Source organism: Ammospiza nelsoni, chromosome 3, assembly GCF_027579445.1.
Source record: "Ammospiza nelsoni isolate bAmmNel1 chromosome 3, bAmmNel1.pri, whole genome shotgun sequence".
In the NCBI taxonomy this organism is placed as follows: Eukaryota; Metazoa; Chordata; class Aves; order Passeriformes; family Passerellidae; genus Ammospiza; species Ammospiza nelsoni.
Genome location: NC_080635.1, coordinates 33279719 through 33302845, shown reverse-complemented (window position 1 = coordinate 33302845; position 23127 = coordinate 33279719). Strand labels below are relative to the sequence as shown.

Here is a 23127-nt window from a genome sequence, read left to right as displayed (position 1 = left end):
TAGAGGCATAGGCTCTTTTCTGGGCTTGATATATATTGAAGCAGTCTCAGTCTCTTGAAGTTTTCATTACAATTTGTGATAAGTCAAGTAGATACATAAGGACAATTTCTCTGCTCATTTCCAGCATGGTAACAATGTGAATTCCTGCACTTTCTTTCTGCCTTTCTGCCTATCCTATCTCTTCCACTAACCTTTTGTCCATATAGCCTCTTCCAAAAAAGTTTCAAGGAGAGATGAAGATCTCAGAGATAGTAAATTATAAAATTCTCATTAAAACTTGTCACTGAGTGAAAGAGCTCTCTATTGTTAGGGTTTTCCATATGACAAAGTTTAAAACATTAACTGGAGGAATCACTGTGGTCTTGGGCATATAAGGATGACCTAATATATTCCTGAAGAGGTGAGATTTTAGGGATCTGCAAGGCAGCTGGTGCCAAGAAGTGTAATGATGTGGGAAATATGGCAGAATAAATCTATAAATAATCCTTCTTCTTCAGTTCCACTCTCATGGGACACCTTATTTTTTTTATTTGTACTTGTCTGTCCTTAACAGCCAACATTTGTCTCCAGATCACAATACTGGGGTTCAAAGACAGAAACCCAAACTGTTCACAAGCTTGGGTTTTATGACCAGAAATATCTTACTGTGATCATCTATCTAGACTACCAAGTTAATGCAGACCTCAGGATTTTCCTAATTTCTTTAGCAGGTGAGCTGAACAAGAATATTTAATTGTGATCTACAGTAGCAGAGAATCTAGCACTCATTGCTTGAATTATTCCAATTTATTAACATTACAGAATGTAATATTTCTTACTGCTAAAACTATGCTTACATTTTTAGTTTGTCAGCTCTGCTTTTATCCATCAGATCTCCCAAAAGGCGTTTACTTTTATGTGTTGAATTACCACATTACAGGGTAAAAATATAAATTCTTTCTTTCTAAAAGAGATCAGAGTCTTTCAATATATTCTTTTAATATGAAGTAAGGTTTCAACAACATGTCATTGATTTTCAAATTCTTTTCAATTTTCTTAGCAGTGTTTAAATGCTGAGCTTTGGCTGGACATGGTATCCTGGTACCTGTTCGAGTGACATTGTAATAAACCACCTATTTAAAATTATTGAAATGAAAAATGCAATTTTACTAGCATTAATTCACCCTGAGCTGCTTATTGTGTTACTTTCATTTCAATTCATATGTCATGTAAACAAATATGCTGTATTCTCAGCAGCCTCAGTGTAGATTCCCTGTTAAGGATATATTAAAACTATTTCAAAATTCCTCGCAGTTATTCTGGATAAAAATGTTACTTTTTGAAAAGAGCTGAAAACTGATTTTATGAAGATGGCATACTGACAGCTTACTAAAAAGTTCAGGCTTGAATCATCTATAATAATAGCTTTTTCTTGGTTTACAAGATGGATAGATTATAGAACGAGGCAAGCTATGAATTCCTTACAATTGTAATAAGAATTCTTATCTGCTGTTCTGAAAGGAGAATTGCCAAGAGTTTTTAACATAACAAACAACCAATAATGTTTCTGACAGAAGGAAGAGTTACGGAGATAACATAAATATCTGCATTCTCACCAGTAAATCCAAACCCCTGCCTGAAGGAAGATATCACCAAAGACCTACAAGCTCACAGGTGACAGAACAGGACACGAAAATCAGGTGCAGAATTTCACAGCATCCCGTTGTCAAAGCAAGACCATGGCAGAGGAGCTTCTTTTAAGTCATCATGAACCATCTGGAGAGACTTTCTCAGAGTCCACTCACAAATTTTGAGGTCCATCAATACTGGCATAGGTTACCCTTGGCAAGCAACAGATGTGTCTTCAAAATGTATGCCTTAGCTTTAGCAAGTGGAAATTTTTCTTTTCCCGAGTGCTATTTTTTTCTATATTTCCTACTTCATAAAAATTATTTCATCCTAATATTTTTCCTTGATTATTTTTTCCATTTCTGTGCTATAAATTCTGTAATTTCTATTGAGAGGAGTTCTTCTGTTATCAAATTGGCATCAGTTTATAAAACTGCCAAAAAAATGAAATCTAAAATAAATTAATTATTTGCCCACTGCCTAAATCTAATAGAAAGCAAGCTACTCCATAACACTGCATTTTAATAAATTTAATGAGAATTCATCATTTTAATGTTAAATTGAAATAAATTACTACATGAAATCCTGGCTGCTTAGAATAACAATGACTATAAAAACAACAAAGGAGATATTACAGTTTTTACATTTTGCATGATAATGGGCTTAAAACAATACAGGGAGAAGGGACAATTTTGCTACAAAAAATCAAACCCTTCCATGATTGTGTATACGCTATTCTCACAGAAGTCAAGGATGTAATCTTGACCCAAGAATGTCAACAGGAAGTCAGAGGATTAATTAACCAGGAAAACAAAAGCAAATTCTTATAAGAAGAAAATTCCAGAGACAGAAGTGTTAAGGATACTACTTAGGACATTTACATAATTAACATCTTATCTAGAAAATACACAACATTCTTGTTAATGAAATTAGAATCTTAACCACCATTTTGTAACATTTACCTAAAGTTTATTTTAAGAGAAGCTTTGTTTTTAACAATCATCTTAAATCCTAGTAAACTGAAGAATTAATTAGCAAGCACGGAGGATCAGCAAACTAATGCTTTAGTCTGTTAAACCATCTGCTCAGGAGCACCCTGTTCAAATCTTGGCATTAGGAGAGGATGGATGAATACTTTTGTCTCTTGCACTTAGTCACAACTTGCCATTCTTTGCTTATGCACATTTTTTTCCCTTCAGCTCATGGTAAATAAAGTTATAAAGAGGTCAGTAATTGATCAGATTTCTGTTATCATGAAGTTTTGCATAACAGATTGCCAACAAATTTGGATGAAAAACCTTACTGTAGCCATCCATCCCTCTTATTTCATACCAGATTCCTGTATTCAGTAGGTATGTAGGAAGGGAGAGATTCTGCATTATCTTTTGTTTTCTTTGCCTAATACAAAGCAGGCCTATATCCAGTTAAACCAGGCAAAATAGTGTAAAGTAAGTGAAGTCTTCAAGGCAATCTGTCCTTCATTTCTGAAGACTATTAATGAATGCTCCATTAATATTTTAATACCTCATTCTTTTTCATTATTAACAAGAACATACTTATCAGATCTGTGGAGGTCCTTGTTATTGCAACCCCAATCTGTCTTCATTTTCTAAACTTTCGTGCTAATTCTTTGATTTCATGTCACAGCTTTGTTTCCAGAAAGCGCAGGTACATTCTGACACATAATGGAGCAAGGGTGGTGTTTGGGAATGAGGGTAGCCAACAGTCTAGTCTAATGCAATACTTTTTTGTTGACACTGAAACTATTTCCTTGTACATCAGCCACTCTTTTACAGATTGAAGAGATGGAGGGCTGTCAGCTGCAAAGGAGGTGATTGATACAGTAGGGAAGCCGTCCAGCAAATCACACTGTGAAGCCTGCGTGGTAGCAAGGGGCAGAGAAAGGTGCTCCAAGGAGCACACTAAAAGAGGAAGGGGCTCTGCACCACACTAATCAATTTGCCAAAGACAGAGCAATGTTCCAAATAAAGGCAAAGATCTGGACTAAACCCAGAAATAGATGGCTTCCTCTCCATCAACAACCAGCTTTCTCCTCAACTGTTTCTTCCTGACTCTTTGAGCAGACTTGCTGCTGTGATCCTCTCAGGGCCACATGGGGAAAATGGTCCTAGTCACAAAACCCCTGAAAAGGAGACATTTGTTTAAAATTCTGTTCCTATGTCCATTAAGCTTTGTGCTCCTTGATGTTGCTCATGCATTACAGACTTGATCCTCCTAACTAGCTTCAACTGGCATTTTCTTATTGACTTCAATTAAGTGAGACCAGGACACAGATAAGGTTCTATGTGAGAAATCACTGTATGGTAGTAATTGCAGAATTTTATTCAAAGACATATTTTATCTGTGTTGATGAAATTAAAATAGGATAGGAAAGAGGGAAGAAGAAGCTCGGGCGGAAGGGCTGGCATTTTAATTTTTCCAAGTTGCTTCTGTAGTAGATTGACCTCCCTCAGATAAATCTGTGCACCATGGAAACTATTTTCTCACTGAGAAAAAATTTCCAAGTTCGGCTGAATGCTTATACATCAAGTTAAGCGTATAGTTAAACTGTGCAACTGTGTAATCTTACTGCCCTCTTCCCATCCTTCTCTCCTGTTGTTTGTTATCCTTACTGTCATATCTGGTTTCAAAACAGGTTAGGGTCACTGGGGTAGGGCATGTGCCTTTCACACTGTTTGTAGACCTCCAGTGCGTGGGAGTATGGGAAAGAAGGGAAAGGAAAACACTTTTTAAAATCTTCAGAGGATAAATAATAAAGCAATAATATCATTCTGTAAAATAAATGCAATCAACTGATACTTACACAGTCTAATATCCAGTCTCTACTGTGTTCAGCATAATTATAGTACTGCTCAGCCATATATAGGTGGACGGAATGATTTTTTTGTTGCTATCTTGCTTTACTGTGTATTCACAGATAGCCTACAACCTGCAGGTCTAAATTAATAATACTAGTATGAGTATACTGTTAATAATCCTAATAGGAGTATATGTCTACATGAGTTCATAAGGGCTTAACTTCTCTAAGCACTGATGAACTGTGACCATCTGAGCAATGGAGAACTTGTGTCCAGAAAATTTTGTGTAGGAGCCAGACAACAACAAAAGCCAGCAGAGCCATCCACTGTGGTTGGAGCAGAAGCAGTTTCATAGAACTGGTGACCTGTGAAGCAAAACAGCATGCAGACACAAAATCCAGAGCCCAGGTTGAGGGCTTTTTCTCACTTGTTTTTATATTAAAAAGAAATAAATTGTTCTCTAATTTTTTAACCTAAATGTGTCGGAAGTATCTGGGGACATGGAGTGGTATATTGCCCTCTGAGGCAGCTGCAGAAGCAGAAATAACAAAAAACAAAACAAAACAAAACAAAAAAAAAAAACCAAAACAAAAAAAAAAAAAGCCAAGGGACTACAGACAAAGGAGCAAGAGATTAAAGCAATAAAGCAATAAAGTTACTCAGAAGTGAATGCAACAGAAAGGAAAAAGATATGAACTGTAAAATTCAACTGACCCCAAGTTCTGTTTCCTTCTAGTATCCATCAGATTCCAACATCCACTGCCTACATTTTTCCTACATGTCTTATCTAAATTCTGTAGCTTTACCATGAGTTTTTTCTTGTTTTTAGAAATCCACTTGTCATGAGATGACTGCAATGGAGATGGCAGTGGTTGAAGTCCTGAAGTGTCTGTGTGCACACAGCAGTACAGAGAATCCAGAGTCAGAGCTGAACAGGTTCACCCCCTGTAGTAGCTGAACTTAAACTCACTAATAGGAGTTTGTTTAGGTTTTTAAGAGCTACACACATAACTGAAAAATAAGCCACAACTTTTACAGGCAACACCTTAACTTCACTATAAAGAAAAGCATGACATATATTTTAAGCACAATTTTACATAGAGCAAATTTCATTGCTCTCCTGTCAGTTTCCACTGACATTTGTGTGCTTTTCAAACAAGAACAAGGCAGATGGTAATAGGGAGTTTAACACGGGAGTTTGTCATCTGACCCATTGCCCTTTTTTATTCTTCTTTTTTCTTTTTTTCCTAATGAAACTTCTACACTTCAAGTTGTTTCATTTGTCTTGATTTGGTTTTTTGAATTTTGTTTTGTTTTGTTTTGTTTTTCTTTATGCATTCTTAGATGGAATCAAGCTTATTAGCTGACATGAGAAACAAGGAACGAAATTAAACTGAGGGCGATGTTACCCGCAGAGGCAGAGAGAACTGATTCTGCAGGCAGAATCTTCTCTCCTATTTAACTATTTGTTTTCAAGATGTAAATCTCTGTAATCTTAGGTCCTATCACTCTGCTAGTGATAATAGTTAACATGAACATGTTAAGTGAAACAAGTTTCCCTTTTTTGCTTTGGAATGGACAGGTTTATACTGAGATTTAATCTGCAGGTTTTCCCTTTGGTTTCTGTGGAAATAATGATTACAAGTGATCATATAAAAGTTTATCAAGCTTCTTGATGGTGCCAGATAGATGACAATGAATGGGTTTTGTTTGTTTGGTTTCATGACTCTAATTGGAACATGTAAAATCAGAGGCTCCCATTTTTTCCTGAAATTATATGCAGCCCTATTCTCCTTCTCACGTGAACTGCAATACTTTCTTCATTAGCGTATGCTGTTAATATGTTCATTAAATTAATGTCACATTGTAATTAATCTGAAAATTATGTCATTTCTACAGAACCTACAACCTCATTATGTTCACAGTATGTACATCACAGCCATTTTATTTCTGAAAGAGGTGTACCTCTGTTTGGTTATTAATCAAGGGGTCATTTGTGCCCAATTTACAGTGATTAACTCTTTACAAGAAGTCATTTTGAATCCTTGAAGTATGATACCAAGGAATAAAATTATTGTATGTTCTATAGAGAAAAAATATCATTGCATAGTAGCACTTATTTATATAGTAAATTTAATAATCCATATAAAAATATACATCCATATACATCCATTAAATCCATATAAAAAAGATACAGCACACTGAGGTCAATATATAAGGCTATGCAGGATCAAAAACTTAGGAGTAGCTAGAAACTATAAATTTCAAAAATAGAGTGCTGATATTTGATTTATAAGGAGTAAGATAGTGAATCTGATTTCAAAGTCACACTGAATAAAAAATTTTTTACCTGTGAATAGTTGTCTGTATCACATAGATAGAACAAAATTTTACTAATCAGGTGTTGCTGAAAAATGCCTGTTTAAGCTCCAGATCAACATGACTGATTTCAACCCACAGTTTCATTTTCAACAATTAGTAACAAAATAAAAGTATAGCAGACTATCTCTCCTTGTAGGTAAATGTTATCTAATACGTTTTTTTTCTTAGCATGGTGAAAGGGTTTTTTTTCTTTAAAAAAATATATAAATGTGCTTTTAGGTTTGATTTTTCCAAGGCGATTTGCACCAAGTGTTTATTTATAAATGTAAGCAAACTTACTGTCATCATAAGGGAAGTATTTCATAGCTGGCTTTTGAAGATTTGGAGACATCAACTAGGGTGACCAACCATACACACATACTTTATTAATAAGAAATTTGCAGCTGTGAGTGGCAGGGATTTACACAGAGCAGGAATAACCTGAGTGATACCAAATACCAGGACTTTCTGTGGGCCTGGATTTCACACTCAGGGTTTGGCACCTGAGCAGTTGATTGGCAGTCTGTGAGCTACTGCCCATGCAGATTTCATGCTGCCTTGGGTTCTGAGCCCTTTGGAGGAATTGCAGCAAACAGAAGGCACGTTCCAAGAACTACACCTTCCGTTCTTCAGGAGCAGCATAGCAGCAATGATCAAAGGAGGCATTAGTGAATAAACACATTTTAATAATTGATACTATGGTTCCCTGTGAATATTGATGGTTAATACGATGCTCACTTTACTAAAGTGTTTCTGAGAAAGAGGAAGACCGAACGGTAAATTCTGGGAAAGGAAGTAATGCTTGGCACTGTCCTTTTTAACTTATTTTTCAAAAAGATGCGTTAATCAAATACAGTATAAATTCTAGTTTTCTTCAGAGTTAGGGGGACAGAGAGCTTAGGTTGTAGCCTGCTAGCAAAAACAGTGTAGCAAACAAACTTCATAGTTCTAAGAGGAAACTCAGCATATTTATGAATGGGATTATTGGTGTGGTTGCTTGCCGCAGCAGGGAAAGGATTCAGTGCCCCCGGAGGCAAATTTCCAGTCCTGTGCCAACTCATATGATTATTTAGATTCTCTAAAAATCTCTCTGAAGCCCTGTAGTGGTACAGAGAATAGGAAGCCTGATAATTCAAAGAGTTGTAGAAGATGGGATATGAGAAGAAGGAAAACTTAGAAATTAAAGGTGAAGTTCATGCTAGAGAAACATATTTTGGTTTGTTTTTTTTTAATGTGATTTTGATGAACGTGCATTTTTTGCAAAAAAATCTGCACTGATGAAACAGAGCAAATAGTTGCATTTCAAGCAATCCAAAACATCTGTTTCTCCTCTGCAGTAACATGTTCTGACACATGTCAGTGTGAGCTGCGTGTATGAATAGATGAAAGAAAATTAATTAATTTATGTGTATTACTGCAACCATAAACGATAGAAGACATCTTTATGTGCACTAAACTCCTGCAAGTACCCACACAGAGCCGCTAGCCGTGGAACAAAGCGTCGAGGGCACCGCAGCCATGAACCCCAGGCAGTAGCTATGAACCTCAGGCAGCGCTCAGGGTGGCAGGACCAGGCTCGGCGGCTGCGGCAGGGCGCACCAGGCCGGGCATCCCCGGCCTGCGCAGCCCAGAGGCGGCTCCGCCGAGCCGGGAGAGCTCCGCACCCCGCAGCGCGGCCGCTCCGACAGCGCCGGTGGCACCGGGAAGAGCCGGAGCTCGGGAGAGCCGGTGTACGCTTTCTCTAGGTGTTTGTTTACCGCCGGCATAAGGCGAAGCCTGCAGACAGTTTAGCAGCACTGAGGCTGGCGCATCCACTAAACACTTCAACGAGGGATGAATTACGGCTTCCTGCGGCGTAACTGGTAGTTCTATTCCCGGAGGAGTTTGCAGAGCCAAGTGGACCGCTCCGGGTACCAGGGCAAGCTCGGGGCGGGGGGCTGTGTAGCTGCAGAGTGCGAGAACAAAGGGAGCTAACCCCGGGACACGCACACGGGGCTGGCGAGGGGCCGTGATGCCGAGAGCAGAGACCCGGGCGCGGCGCGCCACAGCGCCGGCAAACGCCGCTGCCTGCATCCATCCATCCATCTATCCATCCATCCTCCCGTTCCCACCCGCGGCCCGGCGGCGGGACGGGACGCGCCGCTCCGCTCCGCTCGGCTCCCGCCCCTGCCTGCCAGCCGGGCGGGCGGGCTGCCTCGCCTCCCCCGTCCTCCCTCCTCCTCCCTGCGCCGCTCCCTCCTCCTCCTCCTCCTCCTCCTCCGTGCCTGCCGCCGCCCCCCCACCCTCACCTCAGCCGCCCCCCTCTGTCTGGCTCCCCCCGCGCTGTCTGGCGGCCCCCCCGTCCCCGCCGCGCTTCTCGCGAGAGCCGGGGATGCCGCCGCCGCCGCCGCCACCGCCGCGGAGGGGGAGACACTCGGGGGGAGCCGGTGACGTCGGGAGTTTTCCTGAAAGTCAATAACGAGCCCGGCGGAGGCGGCGGGAGGAGCCGAGAGCGGGGCCCGGGCGGCTCCGGGGTGAGTGCGCCGGGGGGGAGCCGCCGCCGCCGCCCTCCTGACCCCGCGCATCGATGTTGCGGCCGCGCTGCCCGCCCGGGCGCCTCCCTGCGTAGCGGGGCGCGCAGCTCCATGTAGCCGCCGCCGCCAGCGCCCTGGGGCCGGAGCCGCCTCCTCCCGCCCCCGCGGAGACACCGGCCGCCAGGGACCGCCGAGCCCGGCGGGGGGACAGGGGAGGAGGCAGCGGCGCCCTCCCTCCCCTTCTCCCCCCGAAGCCGCCGCCGCCCTCGGGCTCCGCAGCAGCGCCCGCGGCGCCGCCGCCTCTGCAGGTACGGGGCGGGAGGGGCCGGGCGGCGGCGGGGGCGCTCGGGCGGCGGCGGGGGCGCTCGGGGAGGGGATGCGGGGCGGCGGCGCGGCGAGGCCGGGGCGGTGGGGAGCGCGGGGCGGGGGCGCCCGTGGCCTAGCGCCGGCGGCGGGGCGGGAGCGAGGCGGAGGGGCGGGGGTCGCCCCGCCGGGGTGCGGGGCCGGGGTGGGGAAGGGCGGGGCGGGGGCGTTTCGGCGGGGAGAGTTATGTAACGGGGGAGGGGGGGGCGGCAGGGGCAGGGCAGGGCGTGCGCCCCGGGGGCGCTGGATGCGCGGGGCCGGCGGTTCCCACGCGGCGGCGGCCCCTCCCCGCCTCCCCTCCCCGCGTCCGTGCGGCCGGTGCCGGGACCAGCGCGGGATTTTATCCGCTGGGAACTTGTGTGCGTGTGCGCCAGCGTGCCCGGGTGTGCGCGCGTGTGTGCCCGCGCAGCCCCCGCGCCACGAATAGCTCCGCGCCCCGCGGGCCGCCCCGCCGGCGGCAGCGCCTCGCACAAGCCATGGGGATGGTGATGATGATGCTGCCGCCGCCGCCGGCTCTGGCTGCAAGTAAACAAACCGGCCCCCCCGCCCGCCCCCGCCCGCCCCGGCCATCATGGAGGCCGCGGCCCACATGCAAAAGTTGATGCGCAGCCGGCTGCCCCGGGTGACCGGCGGCGGCCCCGGGCTGGGCCTGCGGCGGGGTCTGCCCGGGCCCGGTCCCGGCAGGTGCGGCCGCGGGGCGGGGCGGGCGGAACCCCCGTGCCCGTCCCGGTGCGAGCGGAGGGGCTCTGCCTGCAGGGGGTCAGCGCGGCGCCCCTCGGCAGGGAGAGCGCAGCGCTATATATTGTAGTTTAAATGCAAATGATCGTGATGTAACGAGCACTACCGGGCTTATAGGCTGCGGGGTTGCTTTGTATGGGCACCGCTTCTTAGTTTACTTCTGGATGGGAGTCCAAGAGGAGTGAAATAGACAGGACTGTTTCACGTTCTCACATGACACGTTGATTAAATGTTAAAAGAGGAGAAATCTTATTTTCCTGCTGGTGGAAAGGATAAACAGTTTAATCTCTCTTGACCTTTATTCTAGTTTTGCTTTTTTCTTTGATGTAGTTATAAGTTGAATGGTTCCTTGTATATATCTACATCATCTCATAAATTTTATGGAAACGTGTCCCAGTTTCTGTTTAAGGGTTTTATTACAAAAAATATGATGTGCCTGATACCTGCACTGCCAACTTTTTTCAGTACTGAAGAAACATAGAGCAGTCTCTCCTGCTAATGTTTGTTTAGATCTTGCTAAAACTTTGCTAAACATGGTTCCCTGCATTTTGCACATAGAGGGCTTTACTTCTCAAGGCAAGAAACATGCAGATAAGTGGACCTTAACTTATGACAAGTAACATTTTAAACATGATCTCCTGTTTCTCCCAGGTGATCTATAGGCAAGATCTGCTTGTTTACAGAAATATGGAAAGAGAGTACATGAGGTAGAGAAGGAAGTTTATTTTGGCTTTTAAAGTAAGTGTACTACTTAACTTTGTAAGATATTTTGTTTTGGCGTTTTGATTTTTATTTTGGTAGGAGCCTATAAGTGAACCCCAATATCTTTAATTTGATTGGATTACTAATTATAGTCAATGCGGATATATTTCGGTTGGATGCAGCCAGCAAGTCAAGTTCAAATGAGGGCCAAAGGAAAACTTCAGAGATAAGATGTCTCTGTTTCCTAGAAGGCTATGTGTATTGTTTGAATAACTCTTTTTTTTAGTCTGATGTGAGTGCATGGTGTCTGTGTAAACACAGATAATATTAGCAAGACTGTCTTGTTTTGGACAGTTTATTCTGTGCTGCATTGCTCTAACTAGGTTTGAATGGATTCAGTAATCTCCTTAGTTTCATAAATAGGTTCACAGGTAGTATTTCAGTGTTCTACTCCCTCATTTGTTCTGCATTTTGGGGCAGATTATGTGTTTTTGAGCAAAATGCTGCTATTCTAGGGGAAGTAGGTGGGAATTTGGACAGGTACTAGTTTTAACTTTGCCCCAGTTGAAGTAGATACAGTTATAAGGATTGGGTAGCATTGTTATGTACTAGAAATAGTTGACTATTTGACATTGGAGCAAATGCTTTGTGAAAGGGAAAACACTGATGTGTTTTTTAAAGTTTGACTCAAAACCACTTACTAGGGCTTTGCAGTTGTTTGTAATCCAAGCTTGTGTTTGCAAGACATGACCAGAAACCGTATCTGGACTTCCTACTGCATTTTGCAACAGCATATATCTGAAGTTTCTATTATAACAAAAAGATCCTTCAGACTCCTTGGAATTTGCCTAACATCCAGTGATTGTACGTCCTTTCACTTTCTGGGTGCACGTTTTCCCAGTTTAAAGAGACCTACTGAATAATAAATTCTTTGCCCAAGAAGTATTATTTGCTAAATAACTTCAAAGTACTCAATTGTTTTGGAAATTATGACCCATTGCTGAAGTGAACTGTGTTAAAATGCATTTGAAGTTTCTGTGCTGTTCTGAGAATGAAGATGATACAGTTTCTTGTAACTGTGTGCTTACAGTTTCACTTTGTGCTGTTGATGCAACAGGTGATGTGGACTTGGCAACATGGTAGCCTAGCTTTCCTTCAGTTTTGAAACAGAAACCCGACTTTCTTTGGCAGCTTTCAAGGCTTGGGCATGCTGCTTCTTTAGTCCACGCTGGAGAGTGAAGGAGCATGGACATACACTGACTGAAAACTTCATGTGCCATGCTTCCATTTTGACATGGATAATGCATAAATGAATGGATTTCCTGAAAGTAACACAATTGTGTGAAATTGTGTGAAAGTGACACACCATGCTATAACTGCATGTTTTGTATATAACAAAAGTCTTCTGTTTGCTTATTTCCAGCTAATAAAATAAACATTCTGTTCAAAATGGGCTATATTCCTCTTGTGAGCTGTAGTAGCAATTCAAAAAGAGGGAATAGTTAAATGTGATCATTTATGAGCTTTATTTAAGTTAAAAGGTTGCTTAAATTTCCAGTATTTGTATGAACTTTACAACCCAGTTCTTTTTGAAGTACTGTCTTAAATATGAAAAGATTGCCAACCTAAGTGCCCTTTCAAATTATTCTAGAATATTAGATCATTTTGTGCTATCTCAGATTGTCATTCTGTTAAGGATAGGCCCAATAAGGATACCATGGAAGAGGCAGGGGGTGCTTTCTAGCACAACGTGTAGCTCAGGAAGTTTTGCATTGCTTGTGAGGAAAGGTGTGGTTTCAGTGAGAAGCTTGCTTGCCGACCAATGTGTTTTCTTTTTGCAGTACGGAAGAGACTTCCCCAGGATCACAGGGTCTTCTTGGTAAATAAATGGGTTGCACAAGTTACTCTTATTGGCAACAAGTTGTTGTGGTATAGAAAAGATTACTTTCTAAAGATAAGTTACACAATAGCTGGAAAAGCTGATTCAAGCTGTTTAAAAATTAATGTTAAAGACTGAGAAACAACAACAAAAAACCCCAAAACAAACACCAAAAGCCCCCCAAAATTCCAACCCAACCCAAAACCTACCAGCAAATACTAAAACACTGAATGTGAAAGTTAACTTTTTGGGTTTTTTTCTTAGCATGAAAATTAATCTTTAAAGTTTTGGTTTATACATTTGTCTTGGTTAATTGTATGAACAACATTCTGGACTCCCTGTAAGAGTTTATAAATGAATCTTATTTAGGCAAATCACTAGTATGTCCTAATAGAAAAACTGCAAAAAAAAAAAAAAAAAAAAAAAATTCAAGAGTATACAAGGTGATTATTTGGTATTTTATCCTTGTTCCATGACTCTAGATCAATAAATATGGGCATTTATGATACATGCCAAGGATTTAAAACAGATTGTTTTTTTCTTTTTTATTTAAAGATGTTGTTCAGGTGTAGTAGGAAGATATAGCAAAGTTAATACTTCCAAAATATCCCCCAAGATTTAATTACATTAAATTATTAGCAGTCAAGGAGAGTAAGCATATTTAGCTTTTGTATGTGAAGGTGCTTACTTTTGCTCAATTTAAATGGTTCTTTGATTTTTGATACTGTTTGTGTCAACTCTTATTATGCTTAGGATAAATAATATATGTTAAAGCCATCTTGACCAATCTTCTTCTTCCACATATCTCTATGTGAGTGTCTGAGTGTGAGTCATACTAATCAAAAATAGCAATAAGAACACATTGTTGCCCTGTGATTTTTTTCCTCTGTAATATCCTGACTAAATAACAGTAGTGATTTTAAAATTCTCTTTAAGAATGCAACTGGGACCTCAATATTTTGTGTGCATGTCTGAATGACTTGACAGCATGGTTTGCCAAACTTCCCTGCATTGTCCATGTGACAAATTTGTTTGGATGTCTCCTATAGCAGGAGCAGACCCTGCTTCAGCTTTAGATCAATGAAGATCTCACCACTGCCTTTTTGTAGGTGTGGAATGTCAGTGCCCAACAGTCAACAGCTTCTTGTACAGCTGGTTTAACACCACAGAATTAATGCAGTGGTTCTTGGTTGAGTCTCAGCAGTCCTGCAGAAAGTTTCTACCAAGACACATTTATTTTTTCCTCTAAGTATTCCTTGTGTTTCTTGAGATATGTAATTGTTGCAGCTTGCCTCATGAGATTTTTTTGAAATTATTATATCCTTCTCTAAATGTGTTGATATGCTTGAGACAGAGAATTAAGGTTGTACATGTGAGTTTCATGTAACATTTTCATGTAACATTTGCCAAAGACCTTTACCTAGTGAGCTCTGCAGCTGTGTGTAAGTTAGGGTTGTAGAGAGCTCCTTCTGTCCTTTGGAAATCCAGGTCTCAGGTTGATGAGAATAATGCATTTTGAGTGTGAACAGGCAGATCCAAAGGTTTTAGGTTAGAAGTCGATTATGTTCCAGTCATGTTGCAGTGTCAGGATTTGACAGTAGGTTCGGTAGTGTTTGGTTGCTCTGTAGAAAGGAAACACAGAGTTCATTCCTATTACAAGACAATTCAGAATTTGATTTGTTCAATGTAGACATAATAAATATGTACTATGTAAAAGTTTAAAAGGAAGCTATTTGTATATATGTCACCGAACTTCTCTTATCTTTTATATTAATAGTTTGAGAACCTCTTTTTTTTCTCAGTACTTTCTTGTTACTCATGAGGAGTTGGTGTATTTCTGGTTTTTATTCAGTGCTGTGCTTGGTCTTTTATGCACAATACAGAGTTGTGCTGCAGAAAAGTTACCATCACAGAAATAATTTAATACATTAGTTTAAAGGAACTTTGATTTGTACTTCTTGAGAGGTATCTTTTAAAATCTTTGCTAGAATGACTAGGAATTTCCAGATTCTTTGAAGGTTTGGAAATTAGGTTAGTTTTTTTTCCCCTGAGTCTGCTAGATGTAGAAAAGTAATTTTAGTTTGTTTTTAAAATATGGAAGTTCTGTTTATTTTTTCTTCATTGTTTGAGTATTTTCTAAACTATATTTTTAAAGAGCAAAGGAACTTTGTCTCTAAAAGGCAAGGATTAGTATTCCTACATTAATCCATGGCAAATTAAACTTATTACATGTGTTTTGAAGGGTTGAGTGAAATAACATTATCATAGTTGTGATACTCAGCCTAGCTGATATGACTTTTTCTGAGTCTCAAAACTTTCCCAAGATCATTGCCTCAGTAAATTTTTTTAATGCATAATTTTAGCCCTCCCTTCATCTTTTCTACTTGAAGTGTATTCTTTGGTTACATTTCAGACATACACTCTAGTAAGTTTTATCTCTGCTTCTGTCTGCTTTTCAGTTATTGTTTTATGTGATTTGAGCGGGACAAAAAAGGATTAAAAGCATTTTTGTCAATAAACACAAGTCAAAACAATGGGTTGTTAATGTTTCACATGGGATTCTAAAGAAACAATTTAGTTACGTTTAGAAACTTCCTTTATACCTTGGTAAACAAAGGCAAGGGTGGCTTTGTTCACCTTGCTTTAATTATACCTTTGTCCCTTAAAATAACTTGCTTTGTCATTGTAATAGGAAATAAAATAGAGAACGATGGTTTCTTTCCTGATAAACTCAATCAGTTGCAGAATCTAAATAAAACATCTAACTTGTATGTTAATATTTCAGTGTGTCTCCATTCTCCTAACTAGGCTTATCTGAGCATATATTAGTTATGTGAAGCTTTTGACATACTGAAAGTGAAAATAGAGCACTACAAATATTAAGCATGCATTAGAATGAGCTGTTTATGTTTTCCAAAGTACGTTGGTTTTCCTTACCACAAGGTGTAGGCAGTGCCAGTTTCCCATCATGTCCCTCATTATTCCAAATCAAAACTTACAAAATAAAGTTGTTACAAGTAAATTTCTTATACCAATTTTCTTAAAGTTCATTGAGGCTTTTGGGATGAAATGTAGTTTAAAAAGAATTTGCAATGCCTGTCATGGAGATATCTTTGGATTTTTTATATTAGTTTTAAAAACTGTAAATATGTCTACTTACAAAGTATTTAAGGTATCTTTAAGAATTTTAATCATATGTACATGAAGTTTAAAATTTTATAAATTTAGGATCTATTTTCTTTAGTAATTTTTGTTAATTTCTTAATTTCTTAGTCTTGTCGAATCAGTTCCTATTTTGTGTTAGTTTGATATTATGGTTTTTTTATATTTCTTTTTTCAATTTTTAATTGACATAATAAGTTGGACACATATTGTGTGCCTAGAGGTTCCTTTTTCCTCAGTCTAAGTTGTGATAGTATTTAAATGAGTCAGTATAACCAGAATTCCAGAATAGGTAGTTTATAAAAGCGTGTATAAATACTTCATACTCTTTAGATAAAGCACTGCCCTGAATGTGCTTCTTCCATTAACAATATAGTCTATTTTGATTTAACAAGTTTTGTAGCAATCTCTGTTCTGTCTTTTGTGTAATTTTTGATGATGTGCAATATGTCCTCTAATTGTTTGGCCAGCTTTGCTAGGGGAGGAGGATATACATGTGGTTTTCATATAAATAAAGCCTGGATTTCAGCTTCCATTCCTAAAGATAACTCTGGTTTTAGTTGAGAGCCTTGACATTTTGAATTCCTTGCTCTGGGAGTGCAACCTGCTTTGGAAACAGTTACAGCCTGTTCAGCTGTTTGGGAGGAGTCAAACTCAAGTTTGAGAAGAACTCCCAATAGCTTGGTCTGCTACAAAGAAAAGAAGAGCCCCCAAAGCAAGGAAAGAAATGTGTGTGATGGAAGCCACTGAGAACTGCTTTTTTTGGGGACGTGTGTATTGTGTGCATGCACAAAATGATTCAATTACTTTTCTGAAAAATAAGGAGATAGAAATGATGAGATTTGGCTCTGATTACATGGGGGACCAAAGAACCTCAGTGAGTCAGACAAGGGGAATCAGGTTCACTTACTGTTCTTTTCTCCCCAAACATTTTACTAAACTTGTAAAAAGGGAAAATGGTAGTACTCATTTATTAAGAGAACAAGGTTGGACGATTCACTGAGTTGATAATGGTAGAAGAAGTTGTGGGGATAATTTCTGGAAGCACTGAACTTGATGCTCCTGGTATCTCTCTGGGAACTTTAGTTGGTAAATGTGAGAGTTTCTGTTTTTTCTCAGCTCCAAAATTGTTGAAAGTAGAAGCCTTTGTTTATGAAAGTTCTTACAACAGAGAACTGAATCATACAATTTACACTGAATTTATGGGTGCTGTCTTCTTTACTCAGCTGTCTCTTGTCATGGGGAGAATGGGAAGATGCCCAGATTTCAAAGGAGTCTTGTCTGTTCTTACAAATCTCGATGCTAATCCACTTGCATATAGTGGTTGTTAAGTGTAAACTTGAAACACAGCTTTTAGTTCTTCTGCTTGGAAGGAATTTCTTTCCTTCCCACTATTCACCAGGTCTCTGTAGGTAGCTGACTGCTGTGATGGGCATGAGAGCCTCCTTTAATTTAAAAACAGGAGCTGGGGAAAAGCTGGCTTTCTACTGAATGGTCCATTGTTCATTTTAATTGTTGATTTCATAGTTCCCATATGGTGGTATCATGAAGTAAGATGGTGCTTCTCTGTACTGGTGATATTCTTAAAGTTCAAGATGAAAGCTGAAAAGGTGTTGGCTAGTTTTTACCATGGCTCAGGGAAACTATGAACCTTGGCATAGGGATCTAGAACTCTGTTGGTTGTAGTAGTGTCTGGTTAATCTTTGGTCAGAAAGTTGCCTTTGAAACCTTTACAGCTAGGAGGAGCTTAAAAGTATAATACTAGATAATTGTTTTATCTCACACTACAAAAGTGGCTTAATGACTTCCTGAAGAAAAAAGGAAAAGTTGCGCATTTTAATGAGATAAAAACCCCCCAGCAGATGTTTGCATAGAGTCATAGAATCATTTAGGCTGGAAAAGATCTTTCCAATTGCTAAGCTTAAACTGCCAAGTCTACCACTAAACTGTGCCCCTAAATTCTTCACATGACTGATTGTAATAGAGTAAATTTTTACACCTGCATCATAAAGTATGCTGACAGTGGGTTCTTGTATGTATTGTGCATACACATGGCTATCTGATCCTGTCTGCAGAATACACACAGTATCTTGTCGGGAAAATATCTTCCAAATTTGATAAGATAAAAAAAATTGGGGGGAAAAAAGTAAATCTGATGTGTTCTCTAGTTGCTGGAAAATGTATAAGAACAAGTCAAGTTCTTCCCTGTAGGAAACAGCTGTGATGCAAAGCATTGTCAAATTCAGTTCTAACTTATTTTTCTCCTATTTCTGTGGATTCATCCTACATAGCAGTAAGGTAAACTGTAAAAATTACTGCATCCTGTCTGCTGAAACTTCAAGTGTATTGGGAGAGCAGAGTTGATTGCTAACAAGTATTTAAATTCTATGCCAGATGTGCAGAATAAACATTTCTGTAGCTTTTCTTGATGTAGTTGAACTTTGGATGAAATGCTGTTTTCATGTGAGAATTTTTGTTCTATGTGTTTCAGGACAACAACTCCTTTACCTCTATACACAATTCTTTGTTACATCTTTAGGAAAGGCTTTTATGAGACTGTTTTTCACTATAAGGGCAGTTTTGGTCATGATAAGAAGTAGTTCTCAAAATTCTGCTCTTCTGGAGCATTGTTGAATGACTTCTAGGGTAAAGGAGTACAGCTTTTAGAAAGGCTCAAAGGCATTTAATAAGGGATAATATTATAGATGCTTACAAATGGCTTCTTGAAAGTGTAGAGTGCACATATAACCTTTATTTTCATTAGCTTTTAAATGCTTTGATTTATCTCCTTCAGTGTTCTGTGTAATTTAGCTTGACTTTTAATTATCCAGTAATGGAGCAATCAATACAACCATGGAACTGTTGGTAATTTTAAGGTTGTTTCTGGTAATACTGTGAAGCTAAACTGGGGATAGTGCAGTTAATTTTATCACCATATTTATGTGATTTTTGTATTTTGGGGATTTTGTTCGGAATTTAGTAAAGCAGTACATGTGATGGGTGGGATGCAAGCCTACAGACATATTGGGTTTGTTTCAGGCACTGTCTGACATGAAAGTCAGTCATACACAATCAAAATCTGATCTAACACTAACTTATTTGTAATCAATGGGTAAATAGGGAGCTTCAGGCATGAATTCATTCATAAATCATGGACTGATTGATCAGTCTGTGGGCAGTCAAGATTATTGCTACTTAGTACAGAAGTTAATTTCTTATAGCTTTGTCTTTACCAATAAGAATAAATCATTGCAATGTTCAGAAGTGCACACCAAAATTGGAAAGTTCATTAAATTTGCCAAAAGGGTAAAATACATTGCAGAATATGCCATCCCAAGGTAAATACTGAGTGTTACATTGCTTCTTGTGTCTTTATAGCTGGGAAAAAAATCAAACAACTGTGATTACTTTCAAGGAATGCAATGAAAGTCTTGTAGAAAACTGAACTTAAGTTGGGTATTTGGAAATTGACGTGCTTACACTTTCTTCCCAGAACAGCTGCTCTTAGGTCACAGTTGTTTGACACCCACCTCTGGGCTTTATAAAGATTTATGTGTTTGTAATAAGAGCTGATGCTGCGCTGCAGTGATCCAGAACGGTGGAACAGCAGCCTGCTTTCAGGCACGTGTCTTAATCTGTCAGATCTCTTTTCATGCACAGCTGATAGACTTGCTTATCTCGTTTAAAGCATGCAAATAAAAGTTCTGAAAATGTCTGACCCAGAAATTAGCTCTCACATTAGTAAGGTGCAGGATGTGGAAATGCCTGCTTTGGTTATTTCTGCTGTACTGGCTTGTGTATAATATGAAACCTGAGCAGCTAAAGTTAGATCCATTAACATCACTAAAGCACTCTCATGTCCTTCCAAAATGTACATAACATTTTCTTTTAGCTCTTATGAAAGCTTAAACAGGGTGTGTTTCTCTAGACCCAGGTGTGTGGTGTCCTGCTGCACACGACAGGGTGTGATGCCAATGCCAAAGGCTGTGTGTCACCTGCCGGTCTCACTGCTGTATCTCCAGTGCCATGGGGATGTCTCAGAGGCACAATAGTCCATATCACTTCTACTTTACAGTTTTAAAGACTTTAACATTGTGATTTTTACTTTTACGCAGAACAAAATACTATTAAAAAAAAATAGTTTAGTGGAAGCAAGACTTAAATGAACACACTAGTGTGTTTCTGTAAAATCAGGTTGTGCTGTATTTTTGTTGCATACACCTGAAAAAGTATTCATGCCAAGTTTTATTTTGCATGTTACACTATTCTTTCAGAAGTAGCCTTCCATCTAGTTGCTGTGTTTTGCAAATACACGTATTTCAAATGATAAATAAGAAATAATCTCTATGTCTATAATGGTTCTGGTTTTGGTTTGTACTTGATTGTAATAAAAAAACCTGATTTCCCAGTGCTTTCTTCATTCATTTGTTGCACAGATTGCTTCTAGCCCAGTCAGATTTGTTTCTTTGCTGTTTACATTTGTTGGTCAGTCTACTAAATGGATATTTATGGGCTGCCTTTGACAGCACTAACCTTGTGTGGGGGTTCCTGTTCTGTGCCACCACTGTGTACATGTGTGCTACTGTGCAGAGCTGTGCAAGGGTGTTCCTCCACCATCAGAGAAATCTCATTTCTTGGCTTCCCACACTTTTCTGGATGAGCATTATTTGAATGGTTCTATTTATTTTGAAGGCTGGAGGGGAAAGGCAATTTGCTGTCAAAAGGAAACATCTCCTGGCCTCTGGCTTCTCTTTTTACTTAAGTGTAGTCCTGTTTATCTCCTCTTCACAGCTTTTAGGTACTTTGGTAGTGAGGTGGTCAAAAGTGACGGTTGTGGCTTCTGAGAGAGGTATGTCCTGTTCCAGGACTAACTTCCCTTCTCTGCCCTGCAGGCTGAGGTTTGTGGGGAAAAGAGCACTCTTGTCACCACCTGGCTTAAAGCTTTGAAAGAATGTGCACTCCTTCTTTTTATAAACTGAACATTTGAGGGTGTTTTTGGTTAATTTGTTTAAGAAGTTGTCTCTCTGTTTGTGTACTTGGAGATGATGCTGTTTTTGAAAAACTCTTGTATCTTCAGGGTTTGTATTGGCTATAATAAAATTATAGTGGAAGTGGCAAGGATATAACCTTAATTCCATTTTCTTACACTCTTAATGTGATTGTAGATAGCCATAATAGAGGAAGCACTTGTCCATTGCATGGGTTCTGAAAGCTGTGGGAACAGGGAAAGCTCCTGTGTGTTCAGAGTTGGGTTTTTGAAGCAGGACCAGCAGCCTTTCATTTAACAGCATCCTGTGCATTAGTACAAGAGAATTCTGCTGTGTGCCTTTTATAAAAGTGCCATATGACTTAAATTTTAACACATTCTGCTGCTTTTTAGTATTGTAGTGTTCATGGAAAATGTGCTGTAAGACTAGAAACATGATTGCGTTATACAGTTAATTAAAAATAAAGGCAGATTTTTAATATGAGCTCAGTCAGTGAAATACATCAACAAAGACTTTTTTGTTGGCTGTCAAGTGAGAAAAACAGAAAAGACTCAAATTCTTTCTCTAATATTTCCTTCCAGTCTGACTCATCAGTAGAAATTGTGAAGAGCTGCAGAAGAGAAGCCAAGCAGACAAGCTGATAACTCAAAGAAATACTCTTTTGAGTTTGGGGTTCAGAGTGGAGTCATCATGAGCGATGTTACCATTGTGAAGGAAGGCTGGGTACAGAAGAGGGGTAAGTTCTGCCTTTGCATGGAAAGTGCTTTCTGATGTCTCCTATACCGTGTGCAATGGTGTTACATGGTTACACAGATGAATGTTCTTCATTTATCTTCTGGTCTGGAGCAGGCTAATCTGACATTTGGTCAGATTCAGGCCTTGTTGGTATTAATGTGTCACCCTCAGCAGTGCCTCTGTTTGTGGGGGTGGCTGGCAGTGAAGAGGAAGTTGGACTCAGTCATTCCCTCTTCACCTTGGACCTTGTTGCTGCAGCTGCTGTTACCTGTGCATCAGAATAAGCTGCCTGCTGTGGCAGCTGGAAGAGGCAGTAATAGAGGTGTGCACTCTGAGGTTGTCTGGAAGCTGCTGCAGGTGTGATACTTTGTGGGAAATTTCCTAGATGCCAAAATCATTCAGTGTGGCTCAGCTTGTATTACAGATGCAAGTAGTCCCAGTAAAATCAACACAATACTTGCACAAAGCTCAGCATACACCTCATTACTCAGCAGACCTGGAAGCCATATGATTAAAGAATATGTTCTTAACTATAAGCCAGTATAAAGTATGATTTTGTGTTATATTTCAATTTCTGTGAATTCTTGAGATGTCTCTTTAAGTTGTTTCACCATGTGATTTGCAGATTTGGGGAGGTTGCTGTATGTTCAGCTTTGAATGTGAAACCTCTAGAAATATCTGGCATTCATATCATATCATGTGATGAACTTTGGATGAAATCTTCCATGCTTCATGCTGCTCTGCTTTAGGTTGTGGTTGCACACATGATTATTTTCAAAAAAATATAACTTCTCTCACAGAGAGGGGGTAATCTGGATTTCAGGGTGATTTATGCCATGAGTTTCTGTGATCCTAGCCCAGAAAGATTAGACTGAAAGAGTGGGAACAAACTTACCCTTTAATTTACAAAGAAATGCTTTGCTTCAATAGCAGTGTGTGAAGACAAAGATCATTATTAACTTTGTTATTGCAGATTGACATTAAATGTCAGGGAAGGCAAGATAATGAGGGAAAAAGTTTATTATTCTTCTATTATTCCTGCATAAGTTGTATTTCAGGAAGCATTGTGGGTATTGTAAATGAAAATGAGCTAAACCATGTTAAGCTTAAGGCCTACTTCCTATTTTGGAGTATATACCTGTATTTATAACAAATAATATTTTACATGACAGGAACTATTTAAATTTTGAAATTATTTTTCCTTTCCACCTTGTTGTTAGTTACTCAATTTGGAGATCTGATTTCCTTTTTTGATTATT

General features: G+C 39.9%; 1 protein-coding gene across 2 annotated transcripts in view; it reads left to right on the top strand.

The window, feature by feature from the left end:
- Positions 1-9315: 9315 nt before the first annotated feature.
- The window catches only part of AKT3 (AKT serine/threonine kinase 3), a 151581-nt gene continuing 137769 nt past the window's right edge, over positions 9316-23127 (top strand). Inside the window, exons 1-3 of one of the 2 annotated variants that reach the window (XM_059467293.1) lie at positions 9316-9609; positions 11054-11140; positions 21715-21869. In XM_059467293.1, the coding sequence (XP_059323276.1) occupies positions 21824-21869 (46 nt within the window). In that variant the 5' untranslated portion in view covers positions 9316-9609; positions 11054-11140; positions 21715-21823. The remainder of the gene's footprint in view (positions 9610-11053; positions 11141-21714; positions 21870-23127) is intronic. The other variant, XM_059467292.1, reaches the window with a different exon arrangement.